Genomic DNA, 15990 nt, shown 5'->3' with positions numbered 1-15990 from the left:
ATTCTGCCTAACTAAATTTCCTTCTTCATTCTCAGTTCAAGTTGCTGTTCATTTCCTACCTCTCTATGCAGACTACTTAGGAGGTAGTTATACTTCTGTTGTGGATGACTGTGAAATGATGTTTGTTAGCATGACTGTCAACAGAATAGTGCTTAGGGATCGTTAAGGCACAATTAACCCTTGAATGGAATGTGAAATATGAATGAAAACAACTCTGTGTCCTAAAATCAAAGTTTCACTTAAATGCAGACAACTCAGTGTCTTAAAATTCAACAGCTTAGACAACTCAAATCCTAAAATCAAAATCTAACTTTATTCATGCAACAAGTATTATCTTAGCAGTTTCTATATTCAGAGAGAGAAAAGCATTCAGTACAATAATCTCACCCAATCCCAGATGTTACTTTGCTCAACAGAAAAGATGGCCACTCAGTTCCTGGAAGCAAAGGATACAGCATGGGCTTGGACGGTCCATACAGGTATTGAAGGCTGGATTTATGACGATGATGATGAACTTTCTTGCTCCCCCCTTTTATGCTTTTCTTGAACTCCACTTCTTTGATGGCTCTTTGCTTTCATATTGGTCTCTCTGCAGTCAGCATACTGTCCATCTTTTATCCCGTGAGCATTTTTTTTTTGTGTCTAACAAGCCCATTACAGGCACACCTCTTAATTTGGCCTTTTTCCGGTGTCTTACTTTGGCCATTATCCATTGGTCTCCCTTATTACCTTTCCAATCCTTTCATCCCTCTGATTCAGCTGGTTAGTGCCAAGTTCAGTTAATTGGCAATGGTAACAAGGCTATTGCTATGTTATGTTAAAAGAATATCTCACAGTGATAAAAAAAGAAAAGATATAATATAATGAGCAAATGAGCACCTTTGAGCTCTACAAAAACAACTCAAAGCTAGCTAATAATAAAAACAAAAAAGTTAATAAGGACAAAACTTAAGTAATGTTTAAATAAGGATAAAATATAAACAATACTATAAACAGGTGCAACTTCAAAGCATTAAATATAACAAGCTAGTTTAACAAGTTATTCAGTAGTGTCTGTCTATGACATTATTGTTTGAATTAAAAGAGTACCCATATTAAGCCTAGGCAGTTTTATACATATACACAAAGTATCCTGTATCATGTATCCTGAAGAATTTAGAGTCATTCATAAATAGTTATATACATAAAGGTTTTTTGGATCCTTAGAGGCTTACTTTGTATAAATGACATATGATGCCATTAAAACAGCCACCATCCACTGATCAAAACAATGATCAAATGAAAGGGTAGTTTATGGGACAACATGACAAATCCTGATGACTCATACCTTTCATTTGGATACAGTATTGTAAGTTTTTACTGATGAAGTAGAAACATGTTTCAGAAAGCATTACCATTAGATTGCTTTCCTTATGTCTTAATTACAGTTAGGAGCAGCAGATGCAAGATAAGATAAAATTACTAAAAAGTCTAGCATAGAATGTGATGGAAGCAATATAAGAAATCCAAATAAACAATAAAGGAAGGAAATTATGAAAGCAAGAGATGAATATATGTGAACAACAGAAAAAAAAATAGTATATGTGTATATGCACAAATATGTTTTTAAAAACAATTCATTTAAGATAATTAATTACCAATCTAACTGGAACTAATTCTAGATTTACCAAGAACCTGTCATAGCCATTTCATTGTCTTAGAAATGCTCTTTTTCATATTCTACAAAAAATGTCCATGCTAATTACATATTTTTTTCTTCTAATTTCAGGAAAGATCAATTTTACTTAAGACTCTGAAGCAGACCTTTAGCTGGTACAAATTGTCACATACCCACTGAAGGCAATTGAACTGTGATGATTTTGCTCAGGATCTTCCCTTCTAGTTGAAGCTATTCAGGGTACTCTCTTCCCCACTATTGGGCTTTCAAAACAGAGTGACAAAAAACCCCTTTGTATGTAGATTTAAACCCTAAAAGGACCTGGAGGACAGGAGATGCATCCAGGTTCCAGAAAACTTGTTTGGAAGGTTTTTGCATCATAGTTGATATAAGGCTAAGCCTTTTAAAAACTCTAAATATGTAAAGTCTCTAACCTATTGTTCTATGTTTTGTTCCTCAGATTTTTATTTTGACTTCCTACCACACTGACATCTTTGGTTAGCATATGGTTAAGTAGCTTCTCAAAACAAAGCCACTGTCTTAAATGTATTTATTTGAATTCTGAGACCCCCTGTGCCTAGTATCTATCTGTACAGTGCTATGGATGTGCATGCTTTTGGAACAGTTGATGGAAAAAGAGAATCAAGAAAGCCTTTGCTTGGCATCTGATGACTACATTTATTAAGGAAGTAAATTATATGATGCATAAATGAGTGAACAAACAGGGAGACAGCTTGAACCATTTTATCTGTGATTGTTCAGAAATTCTCTCCATAACTTCAGGGATTTCAGAGGTCATAAATAGGAGTGATAGTGACATATCTGCAGTTCTCTTAATTACTCCACTTTTACTGAGTTTTATTCTCTTGACTCTATTGCTGGGACTGAACCATCTGTCTGGGAGATGTTTTATTATTTCTTAGGGACTCTGCTAACAAGACTCATTTTTGTGGCTTTTGTTGACTATAAACTTATTGATATGGTACTTAGTGAGATTCTCTGCAGATTTGATGTTGTTGTTGTCCCAGAGTGAATGCAAATTTATGAGAAATAACACAAAGTTGCAGATATAATGAGCTGCTTTGTATATGCTGTGCAAAAAAAACCCTTGCACATTATTCCTCCCCTTCATTGAGGCCTTTTAACCAAAAAGCATTAAAAATGCTTTACCTCAAAAGACTTGATTACCCCTTGTTTCCCTTCCTACAAACATCACCTTTGCCATTTATGCAAATGTAATGAGTAAGATAAATATGACTACTAACCTATGGGGAGATTTGTTAAGGGACAAAGACTAAAGGGGTGTTTGGAGGGAAAGAAGCTGGATGTGACCTTTTAATACAGACTTCACTGTACTTTATGAACCTTTGTAAAAGGGAGTGTTGGGATGCCTATGATCTCCCATTATATTGTGTATATTTTAGTGGCTTTCCAAGCAATCTTCCGTCCCAAAGAGGGATACTTGTCAGTAGTCCACACCTATCTAGTTGTATAAAGGTTTTTTCGGAAGCCTTGGAATGAAGGGACATGATACAAAATAATGTAGTATTCTCAAATGTCTATCCTGCATTTCTGCTTTATTTATAGTCCAGGAAGTTTTTCATAACATCATTGCTATGCACCAAAGCTTTAAACCCTGAACTTTTGAATATTTAGAGACTTGCCTTACATTTAAATGTCACCAAGCCTATTTCATTCTTTTTTTCTTTTAAACAAGGTATTTCCATTTCTCTGGGATAATTAAAGAGTACTCACCAATAGCTCTTTTGCTCCTTCTCATTTGTAAGCTACATGGTCATTCCCAACTCTTAAAAATAAATAGCATTCATTCCCCTTGATTTTCATTATTACTAAACACTATTGAATGTTCTTTTTCAGTTCCTAGTAGAAAATAGTTTTCCTCATGGTGTTGCTAAGTATGTGTATCACCCTAGACTGCTTTTATTATGCCTACCAAGCCCTGAGGATGGACCCTATGACTGACAACCATAGTCTCTTCATGTAAACAATAAATCACAAGCCAACTCTGAGAGCACAAGAAAGAAAGCACAAGAGTAAGCTTTCTCTTCCCATATTGTTAATGCATGTGACAATTAATGACCAATACTGCTATTGTATATGGCAGGAGGTACAGCAGTACCATATCGTTTTTCCTTCATATGCACACTCTAAACTATGTGAACCCTTTCACATCAGATCTAATCAAAACATAAAAATAAGACTCTTCTTTACCAGGAAGGACAACAAGGATCACTGAGAACAGATGTTCTGGCTAGAACAAGACCCAGTCTGTTCTCCTTATCTCTCTTATCTCCTATAATGCAAAGATCCAGAAGAAGAAAGAAAAGGTCATCCTCATCATTACATAGGAAAAAAGCCAGCAGCTGTCCTTTGTATGACTGCTTCTATATCTAAACCCAAGATGTTTGAATCTGATTGCCAAGTTGAAATAATTTTCCTGATGCACATTCTCGAAGTCTTCCCAGTAGATCCTCCATCCTTTTAGTCAACACAAGAGAACAGATGAAGGACTATTTTTAACAATGATGAGGCAGTGTGGATTACCTATATTTTCAGGAGGAGCAGAATTGTTAAACATCATTGACCGGGAGGAGGACAGTTTCAGAAAGTAAACGTAATAGTATCCTGTTCTAACTTATCAGGGCTCATGGTGAGGTGATATCTTTTATTAAACCAACTAGATTTTTGCAAAAAAAATCTTTAATTGCAATGTTTTGAGCACAAACACCCTTCATCAGGCATCAGAGAAAAGATGGTAAAAGTTCTCCTGGGTACAAATGAAAGTTCATATTTCATAGGATTTCACAGAGGAGTCAGTACATGGAATACTCCTCTCGGCAGACAGTTCTTAGCTGGTAAGGTGTCTCTCAGCTCTCTTGTGAAGCTCTGTGATTATGCAAATTACCTTGAACAAAGGCAGGAGCAGTGGGTCTAATAAAAGATATCACCTCTACCACGATTTTCCTCTAGACCAATATGGCTACAACCTGGATACCTGTTCTAACTTAGCCCTTCATTTCTGCAAAGCCAACCCACATAAAATTGCATCAAAAATGACTCAATGCCTGATGAGAAAATTGTATGAAATACATGATGCCTCCATTTTGCCTGTGGACCAGGGTCTCTGTCCGGACTGCACACCCGCTAATGCAACTCAGTGTCCCTTGACACCACTCACTGTGATACATCAGGGAACTTGTTTGTTTGCACATACATCATGAGAGAGAGAGAGAGTCTGATCAGACTGCCAAACCCACAGAGGAGAAGTTGGGGCATCAGGAACCCAAACTACCACTGTCAAGTGCCAATATTAAGAAATGCAGTTAATGTTGAGCTGACTTGAAATAAAGCATAAAGTATCAGTTCAATAAAATGAAAAAATATTTAGATTATGGTATATGAAAATGTTTCTCTATTTCAATGCTGAAAAATGTTGAGCTTTCTATTCCATGTGAAAATTTAATTTTTCAACCTTTTTGTCCCAATTTTGAATGACAACAAATGTTAAAATATCACAATAAATTATCAGAATATATTTTTTCAAGTTATATTTGCCTCAAAATCCATGTTTTGGGCAGCCCTGTGGTAGCATTTTTAGCTTTGGTATCATTTTTTGTGAAATGTAAATTTGTCCAAAAAAACCCCACACATTTTTGTTCATTGAAAGAATATTTATGATTTTGATCTAAGTTAACCAAATAGTTTCAGTGTGGAAGGGAACATACCTTTTTTAGGGCTACATACCCACAAGTAATAGAGGAAGAGGAGAAGACTATGGGATTCTATTTTATCTAACAGTCTTGTGGTAAAGGCGTTTAGGATACAGTCCCAGGTTTACTTCCTCTGTCCAGGATGATTTGAATTCCCAGTTCCTTCCACCCAGGAGGAAGCCTAATCAATAGGTAGATTATGTTCAACTTTTCATAAATAATTAAAAATTCACTGAAGCAGCAACTGGACCTCAGATCTGCTTCCTCCCAGTAACTAACTTATTAGCTTAGTGGTTAGGACATTCTCATTCTGGGACAATGACTATTTAATTATTTTTTACAAAATGGAACAGCTCCAGCAGGATGAATTGAGACATCCAACCCAGAATACCATATTATATGGTGGTCAGGCCATGAGTATGTTTAATCAGATCTTGTTATTAGCAAGTAATTGTGTACATGATTCATTTGAGTGCTCTCAGTAGTGCCTTTAATTCAATAGCTTTCTTCTTCATTACAAAGAAAAATAGATGGATACGATTTTACTCTGCTCTGATACAAACAAGTTTTACTTCTCAGAAAACAAAAAGATGAAAGATGCAATACAAAAAAAATCAACTTTAAAGGCTGAAAACTTGTAATACCTGTCCTTTAGCAATGCCTTTGCTGCAGATTCTAAATCATGAGGAACACAAAGGGGTAAGACTGTGATATTGAAGTAATTATGAAAGGCAAATGAACACAAAGAAAGATAGTTGAAGTAGTCCAAAGACTTGTCATTTATAAAAGAAAAATGAACATCTGTTTTGGACTTGTTCATAAATAAATTATTAATGTGTTAATGTGTCATGTTTTGGGAGAATAGGGCAGAGCTGTGAGCGTGATTTGATGGCAGTCTTTATAAACTACTCGCAATAGGAATAAGATAACACAGTGAATAAAATGCAAGATGTTTCCTGGGGATGAAATGGCTAGCTAACTGAAAGTACTGTGCCCTATTATTTCTCACAGATAATTATTTCCCTTGAAATGCCTTAAGCTAAGATTGATACTATTAAAATTTCAAAAACAATTATTTGTTCCTCTCCTTTCTTCTCCTCCCCTCCCCCACCCCTGCAACCATTTTTGGTATCATGCAAGATTACTGATAATAACATTAATCTTAGTCTCTTCTAGTCCTACTCTCTTATACAGTGTCTTCAGTGTGCAAATGGCTCCTGTAGAATTGTACATGCAATGACATATATAGCCTTCAGCATTCCCAGTGTCCTCATCCTACACTGGCCAATTACATTCATTGGGAGCTGTCGGTTTCAGGAGATCAAGGGGTTGTGCCTTTGGTAGGTTACCGAGAACAACCACAGCTTCGTGGCTGGCTGAGTCTGATGTGCAACTGGCAGACCGTCTAGGAAGTTGCACATACAAACTCAGTTGAGCTTGCATTGGCATGCCAAGTACCGTTTTGTTGCCTGGCTCTGACACCTCTTCTTTAGCTCATCATTGACCCTCTCCATCTTAAAGCAACATATGCCCTGCTTCACAGTGACTTTCCACTCACAGCAGTCTGAAGTGATTGATTCCCAGTGTTGGCCATCAATGTGCAGCTCACAAAGGTTTTTCTTGCAGACATCAACAAAATGGTGTGTGGGCTGTCCACAGCTTTTTTTCAGCTTTTGTTCTAACTCTTTCCACTTTTTTCCAAGTACTGAAAAAGGTATTTGAGAAAAGAACTCCTTATTTAAAAATACTGAAAAAACCTACTCTAATGCTTTTAGATTTATTCATCCATTCCTGTAAGACCAAATAAAAAGAGTGAAGACTGGACTTGCTAATTGAATTTTAACTTGGGTTATAGTCAAGATCAAAATCAAACAGAGATAATGTCTGTTTTACATATCTTGCTGCCTGGATTCTTCGACGCTGGGATAAAATCCTGATCCCCCATTGAATTTAGTTGAATCATTGCCATTGATGTCACCCTGAGCAGTATTTCATTTTAAGTCTCTATAAGTACTGCCCTCACTACATTTTCCTTTCGAGCCAAATCCTAATCACATTGAATTCAATAGAATCAATGTTTAAAATAATTCCTTTGTTGAAGAGCAACTTGCTGTCTTTTCTCTGCCTTTAAAAACAAACCACCTGAAAAATTAAATCCTGCCTGTCCACTCTTCAGAAATTTTGCTTCTGTAAGATTATGAGGCAGTCTAAGGAGGATAATTGGCAGCAGTGAGCTTCCAAATTTCACAGAAGCCTACATACACTGTGACAAATTATATGAAGGTTGACTCTCCAATTTAAAAATGTGTTGTGTCATCTGTTGTGTTGGCCAGAAAGTTGCACAATTGGGCTGCAAAGAGCTGTTTGAGTTGGTCTCATCAATACTCTAGGTTACAGGTAAGTTCCAGGCACCATTCAGGTTATTTACAGTTCTCATAGTATAGTAAAATAAAGGATTGATCCTGAAAAATCACTTACCACCTTCCAGGATTGGTATTTTCCAGTGGCCAGCTCACCATAGAGCAGAGTTAGGGAACCTCAGGCCCGCAGACAGCCGCCCCTGCCCACATGGCTTGTGCCAGTCTCCATGGAGACCCCAGCCTCAGCCATGTCGGCAGCGTGGGCAGCAGAGCATGGTGGGGGGCGGCTATGGAGCTGCTGGGAAATGGAGTTCCTGGCCAACTCCAAAGAAAAAAAAAAAAAAAAAGGAAGCTTACTGCAGAGCCAGGGCAGAGCTGTGATCTGTAGCCTGCATGCTTTAGGCAGGGGCTTGTATGCGGCTCTGCCCTGGCTCCTTGCAGCACTAAACTTTTTTTTTGTGTTGGCCAGGGACTCCATTTCCCTTGTCGTGCTCTGCCGTGCACACTACCAGCATGGCTGAAGCTGGGGTATCCATGGAGACAGGCACAAGCCATGCAGGCAGGGGCAGCTGGGAAATGGAATCTCTGGCTGACCAGCGGGCCAGAGGTTCCCCATCCCTGCCATAGAGTATGTCCTTGGGGATTCAGCCATCTCTCATGCAGTTCACTTGTCCTGACCAGCAGAGGCATCTCTGTCTCAAGAGCACAAAGATACCGGGTATCTTGGCCCATTCCAGAACAGTGAAGTTGCAGATTTTGTCATGCCATGTTATGCCTAGGAAACGGCACAGACATCAAAGACGGAAATTGTTCAATTTTCTTCCTTCCCTGGCACTAGAAGACCATGTTCCCTGCCATACAATAGAGAGCTAAGTATACAAACACTGTAGATGGATATCTTGTCATCAGAGTGAGCACTCTTTCTTCCAAACTCTCTTTTGAAGTTTAGCATTGGCATTACTTGACTTTCCAATGCAAGCATTAATTTTGGGAAGGCAGTCAACTTGCTGACCCATGACTACTGTCTTCTTTAAGCTAATGGTCAAACTGAAATTATCACAAGCATGAGAAACGTGATCCATGAGACTCTGCAGTCCTGATTCTGAATGACTAACAGCTGCTGGGTCATCAGCAAAGAGCATTTCACAGACAAGAACTTGTGTTTCTGTTTCACTTTGAAACAAACAAGGTTGTCTGAAGGTTTCCCATTGGGTCTGGTCTGAAGCTATACTCCTTCTGAACAGCCACTGAATACATATTTGAGTAAGACAGTGAAGAAAATCCCAAAAAACATTGGAGCTAGGACATAGCCCTGTTTGACACCAGTCTTGATTTCAAATTCTTCCAGACATGACCCATTTAACAGTACCATTCCCTGCATCTCAATGTAGAAGGACTTCATGATTCTCAGGAGCTTAGGAGAGCAGCCAGTCTTCTTCAGGATTCAGAACAAGCCATCTCTGCTGACAAGATCAAAAGTTTTGGTGAGATCAATAAATGCTATGTACATAGATTTCCTGCGTTCATGGCACTTTTCTTGTAGCTGTCTCAGGGAGAATATCATATCTGTCATGGATCTACCAGATCTGAAACCACATTGGGACTCAGGGTAGACTCTGTCCACAAGGGTCTGCAGTCTTAGCAGGGCAACTTTGGCAAATAGTTTCCCAGTGATGCAAAGTAAGGATATACCACGATAGTTATTGCACTAACTCATATCACCTTTTTTTTTTTGTGTACAAAGCGACTATGCTTGCATCCTTCATATCTTGGGGAACTTCACCTTCTTTCCTTTCTTCAGCTTCCTCTGTGCAAAAATGAAGTTTATTTCCTACCTATGAGGACTTTTTACCATCTTTAATTTTCCCTGAGCCTGATGAAGGGCATGTGAGCCTGAAAGCTTGCAGAAAAAGGGTTTTTTTTGGTTTGGGTTTTTTGGGGTTTTTTTGTGATTTCTTAGTTGATCCAATAAAAGGTATCATCTCTGAACCAAGAGTTCTAGAGTTTTGCATTTCACCTTCTTTCCAACACATACATACATAGTAGTTCATGCAGATGAAAGAGGAGGATGGATTTCCCGCACTTAGTAACTTCAGCCAGTATGCAAGCTGCACCTGAGGCTTTACCACAAGCAAGGTGATCAAATGGCTTTTTCTGCTTTGTCTATGGTAGGTTCATGGTCAAGTGCTGTCAGGGTTGAGAGGTCTTCAAGTGCACCAAGAGTGAAGTCACAGACCACATTTTCACAAGAGCAGAGTTCTGAGTAATGTTCAATCCATCGATCCATCTGCTTATTGCAGTCATTGATGACTTCACCTGTGGAGGATTTTAGAAGGATGGTCTTCCTTGGAACAGACCTGAGGGCTTTCCTGATGCCCCTGTACATTGCTTGCATGTCGCCTCATTCAGCAGCTTTTTGGATACTTTTGCACAGTTGTGGTCAATAATCATTTGCATACCGTCTTGCTGTATGTCTGACCTTTTGCTGGATTTCTCAAAGTGCCTGCAAGTTGGTGTGGCTTGGGTCACACTTATATTTAAGGAGAGCTGCCCATTTCTTTTCTGTGAGTGGGTTCATTTCAGACAAGTTCTAATTAAACCAGTCATTTGAGCTGCGATGCAAGATACCACAGGAGTCCAAGGCAGTTTGATAGGTGGCTCATTTGAGCTGAACCCATTTCTCCTCAGCAGTATTACATGGCTTACGATATGCTAGTACCCCAGAGAGTGTTTTAATTAATTAACTGAGATGATGTGTCTTCAGCTTTTGGTTGTGTGACATTTATTCATAGTAAGGAGAGTTTCTTGCTCTTGTACAATTTCCTGGGATGCAATTTGACTGTAGTGGTTGAAAGATCAGTATCACAGTCAGTCACAGAATTCTCATGAGCAAGTGAGAATGAGGTCAAGTTGATACCAGTGTCCAGATCATGGGTGGCGCCAGGATACTTTGTGTTGAGGTTTCAACCCTTGCAATGAAGTCTCAGAGCAGGAGGATTTTTTTGTTAGGTGAAATACATTGATTATAAGGCACTAAGTTCATAGTAGTAGTCTTTTGATTTGAATGAAGCAGTGAGAGCACATAAGAGACTGACAGGACCAGAGGCACTATCGAGTTGAAGCACCATTCATCTTTCAAAGCCTTTGTTTGAGGGTTCTATTGGAAAAAACAGCTTATTTTTTACTCCAAAGCCAACACTATGCTCTCTGATTTTTTGAGTTGTTTCCCACACCAGAAAAAGGTGTAGTTCTTCCCTTTATGGCATCCTTGCCTGGTAGTCTGGTCTCTTGTACACCAACAACATCAACATTCAGTCACAGCAGTTCTGCATCAATGACTGCAGCTTTGCATGTGTCATAAATGGTTTGGAGGTCATCAGATATACCTGAAGTCATTGTATGTACATTGTAGCTTCCAATCTTTTGGATTGAAAGGTTTTTCCTTGCATTCTTGGAGTAGATGGTGGTGTGTGATAGCAGTCTGCTTTCAAGTTGAATCTCTAAACTCCAAAAACCCATTAAAGCAGCAGATTGGGGTGAAAAAAACACCTTATTGGCTTGAGACTGTCCAGCTTGAGGTGAGCAGTAGTTTTCTAATGATGCATGATGATCTCTTCCACTGTCAGAGACAGCCCTGGCACCTGGATCTACATCGATCAATCCATGGCTTATGACCGGTATCTGTTGACACCCATTTGTTTCAATACATTGGTGAAACTGGAGTAACCTCTCCAGGGTGCAAAAGCCTTGGTATTTGACAGGTGATCAGGACTTGCCCAAGCCTCAGAATCACCCTTTTGACTTTGCCGACTTATCCACTGGAAAGGTAGAACCAATAAGATATAGGGCCAGGAAAGTTGTAGGAGGTGCCAGAAAGAAGACCGAATGATTTACTAATCACCTTGGGAGCTCCACTGCACATTTTCTGTCCCTTAGCCTTCACCTCTCCCAAGATAATCCATTTTACTCCTTTAGCCTGCACCTCTCCCAAGGTAGTCCACAAGGCAGTGGTTATGGTAACTGTCATCTTCATCCACCAGCTTCGTCATTGAAAAATAACCTATTTCACCACAACTGCCACTGTGATGATCAGAGGATAGTTCTTAATGACAATAACTGTCCTCCCTTACTAAGTTCAGCCTGCTGGTGAAAGTGGTTGCCCAAGGTGTGGCACATGGAGTCATTAGTAAGAGTTGGATATGAGTGAGGACCAGTAATCCCAAACCACCTTAACAAGTGTCACCACTTGAGAAACAAAGGTTCTACCCCTCCTCAAACAGCCCATGAACCTCTAGCCAGTTACACTGCTAATATAAAACTTAAGACATTCTTTAGTTGTACATGGGTATTGTCACTTAATGCAGATCTGGTCTTAAGCCCATACTTAACTTTATGAATGCGCATAGACCCAGTTAAATTAATAACATTGGGCATATCTACATATGCACTTTACTGTGCATTAGACTAAACTAATGTGCAATAAAGCATTACCATTTACATGTGCATCATAATTACTGTGTAGTAGATTAGTGCAAAGCACCATTCATTGGCTAGTACTGGCAGGTACTAACCAATGGTGCTTTACATTAATAGGACCAAACACATGTATATATTGAGCAATTTGCTCCTGGTCAGCCCAAACATCAGGGAGCCACAACTGTTGGAAGGGAAGAGTTGTCCCTGGGCAGTTCTGAGTGGCACAGACCCAAGCTTCGGGGGGTGAGGGAGGAGCTGTCCCTGGATCTGGAGACAGAGCAGCACAGAGCTCGAGGTTGCCCCCAGAGCTGGGGACAAGTCCTGCCCCACTCCCTAGAGCTGAGGCCTGACTCCCTGTACCCCCTGCCAGGGGGAAGAGCAAGGCAGGAACAGGCCTGGGCTAAGCTGCTTCTGTTGGGCTCAATTTGGTTCCAACCTGGGAGCATATGTAGACATGCTCCTGGGCCCAGTTAAATGCACCTGAATTTTCTGCACAGAAAATTACATGGTGGCATTAGAATAGGTTGGCTAATGAACTGGTTCTAAAAGTCTAGTGTAGATAAAGACAAGTAGTCCTCTTTGCTGATTATGTGTTAAGCAGGTTGACCTAGGGTCTTCTAGGGGGAACCAAGATTAGCGTGAGTTAGTGTGGATGAGTAAGTGTGCACTAGAGTTCCCTAAACATGAGTTTTTACATTCTTATGATGCTACAGCACTTTTTGAACTTTTTAAAGGCAAACCCTGTGAAACTGCCTATTCCCCATTCTATAATGATTGTTGATCTTGACAGACTATCAAGTCTGAGCTCTCCATGTGTAAATGAAAGAGAGCTGATGATTGGATGAAGGGACTTAAAATTATAATTCATTTTCTGCATTGAGCTATTGGGTCCCAAAAAGGTTACAAACTCGACTGTTTTCTTGGGACTTTGCAGAATTATGAGTTGAGGGCTAGAGTTATGGACTGTCTTATATTTGCAATTAGGTGTTGATTATTTTCCAGATAGATTAAATTTTATTAGTAGATGTTTAGGATTGTGAATCCAAAAAGATGACAAAGCCAGTAGGGAAATACAAATTGCCTGAGCGGGGGACTAACATTAGAGGGATGGGGGTGAGGAAGGGAATGCAACTAGGTTACAGAAAATACAGTGTTAGCCAACTAATTATGAATGTTAAACTGTAAAAGCTTAAATAAGCACCCATCCAATTCTCTTAGTCTTTATTTCACAAAATGTAATAATAATAATAATAATAAATCATGATGGAAGGCCCTTGAGTTTATAAAATTATTGTGGAGATGAGACAGGGGTACCAATTCAGCTATTAAGACTTTCACAGTGGTTTGAGGAGAATGTTGTCTTGATCAGAGGCTAAGAGAGTAAAAGCCACTGGGATGTTGTTAAGTTATCATTGACAAAGATGATTTATTGCTAAGGCTCCTAAAATTAATCTGGGAGAAAAGGCTTAAGAAATGGACTAGATTGTCCTGAAAGGACCCTATATTCAGAACAAAACTATTACAGAATTAGAACTGCCACTCTCTCTATAAACCTATCTACAAATATTTAACATTTTCAGTTACCTGAGTTGACCCCTATAATGTGTTTTGCATACAGGCAGTATATTTTTTGGAACAAAAAGATCCCTTTTCCTCCCCAGTGTGGTGAAGTAGGGGAAAAAATCAGGAACCATTATTCCTGTTTGATTCTCTTATTATATTTTTAATACAGGTGTAGTAATATCGTATATGCACTGTTTTTTTTAATTGAGCTTCAAATATTACTGGATATTCCTGGTGCACTGTAAGACTCAAGGTGAAAATCTTTTTGAGACATTTGGAAACCAATCAGGGTCTGTTTGCTTTCAGCTCGATGACTCGTTAAATCAGATTCGAAAGCTGCAGCGATCTCTAGATGAGCAGACAGAAGCCAACAACAATCTACAGGTTCATCTTAATCATTTGAAAAGTAGGTAAGTGATGGACACATTTAACACTTTGAGTCTGGATGGTGATATTAAGGAAGGGCTATCAAGTGGAAATGTAGTTTTTCATTGAAATTTTGGGGGGTTGAAGTGGAGTGGATGCCAAGGCACATGGTTGACAGTTCAGTGGTTACAAGTTCAAGGCCATATCAGATTCCAACAAATCTGCAAATTCTGCTAAATACCTTGTCACAAGGACATGAAAAAGGAAATGATTGACATTTTTCACATTTTATACCTATGGATATTTGAACCTATTGCTTTTGGTGATTTTGTTCTATGCTTTCTTTCAAAGAAATGTATTTTATACATAATGTGTTTTGTTTTGTTTTCTAATTGGTCTGTATTAGAATGGATTAAATCATACCATAATAAAAGTAAAGAACCAGGAGACACTATATTCTGTAGCCTGCTGAGGGCGATATCCAATTGAAATACCCAGTGGTATGCAAGGTGCATTCACTGGCACAGTATGATATCCAGCATCCAGAAGTTTACCTTCTGCTCCACCCCCAAGAAGGACGTACATCTGGTGTCAGCCAGCTCTTCTGGTCCTTGCTTTCTTTCAAGTCATCTCCCCTCCTTCACATGCTTTGTAGGGCTGTGTGAAACAGGTATATTTTGTTTAAGTTTCACACTTGGCATTTTGGAGGGACAGCGATTCGTTTCAGTATTTTGGATCACACTCCCATTTTGATTTGGCCGAATCTGTTTCAGAGTTTTGACGCTGTATAGGTGTTTCCACCATAGGCTATAATGGGGAATCACAAAAATGCCTTTAACTTTGTCATTTCTTGCCTGACTCAGGTGCAAATTGCAGAGATGGTAGCCCCTCCTGGAGTCATAAATCCTGCCAAGTTTCAAGGAAATAAATGCAGGGGGGGTTTTGAAAGTGCACCTCAAAATGTTCAAAGCAAAACTAGTATCACTTGCCGGTAGCGGTAACATGCTGTCATCCTGCACATAAATCCAGGGGCCCATGTCCCCCATAAGAACTTGGCACAGCCCTGCAGACCTCCTGGGGAGTGCGAGCCCCCAGATCTGTGTGTGGGATGCCAGCAGGCTGGTGCTGCTGGCTGGGGTCAGTGCCAGCACTGGGTCCTTCCCAGCACGTGGCTTGGGCTGCGCCGGGCAGATTCGAGTGCTGGTGCTGGTCTCAGCCGGCAGCAACACCCTGCTGTCATCCATATGCTCTGCAGTCAGTGAATACAGAGCTTAAAATAAATAAAATTTAAAAAGCCCCATACTCACTGGCTCTGGCCGTGGCAATTGGGGCCTCTGAGGACTCATGGCGGACCCTTCCCTGTGCAGCACAGAGCAGTGGGGGGCAGTGGAGATTGCCCCCTCCCCCACCTGGCACCAGTGCAGCAGCTGCACCATTGCATGGGTGCAGTGCAGCTCAGCAGGGCACCGTATGCTGTCCCGGAGCTGGGACAGATCCACCTGTCAGCTGGAGCTTCTGGTTCGATTCCCCAGCTCTCTGATCATTCCCCCAGCTTTTCCTAGGGGTAGGAGGGGGCATGGCCCCTGGATCTGCATGCAGGGTTTCAGTAGGCTGCTGCTGCTGCCAGCTAGGGAAATAGCCCAGAGCTGCCACCATCTCCAGCTGGCAGTGGCAGCCTGCTGTCATCCCACATCATGGGGAAAGATTGGGGACCTAGGGAAGGGAACTGGAGGAATGTTCAGGGACCTGAACATTCCCCTAGTCTCCGGTTCGATCCCCCAGCTCTGATCACTTCCCCAGCTCTTCCTGGGTGGCGCGGGCCCTGGGATCTGCACAG

General features: G+C 40.3%; 1 protein-coding gene across 4 annotated transcripts in view; it reads left to right on the top strand.

Moving 5' to 3' along the window:
- CCDC102B (coiled-coil domain containing 102B) overlaps window positions 1-15990 on the top strand; it is a 420613-nt gene that overhangs the window by 287187 nt on the left and 117436 nt on the right. For 3 of the 4 annotated variants that reach the window (XM_025192829.1, XM_025192830.1, XM_025192831.1), the window contains one exon: window positions 14094-14197. In XM_025192829.1, the coding sequence (XP_025048614.1) occupies window positions 14094-14197 (104 nt within the window). The remainder of the gene's footprint in view (window positions 1-14093; window positions 14198-15990) is intronic. The other variant, XM_014526198.2, reaches the window with a different exon arrangement.

Source organism: Alligator sinensis, unplaced genomic scaffold (genome assembly GCF_000455745.1).
Source record: "Alligator sinensis unplaced genomic scaffold, ASM45574v1 scaffold488_1, whole genome shotgun sequence".
Lineage (NCBI taxonomy): Eukaryota > Metazoa > Chordata > Crocodylia > Alligatoridae > Alligator > Alligator sinensis.
The sequence above is the reverse complement of the archived record's forward strand: the minus strand, read 5'-3'. Positions and strand labels throughout refer to the sequence as shown.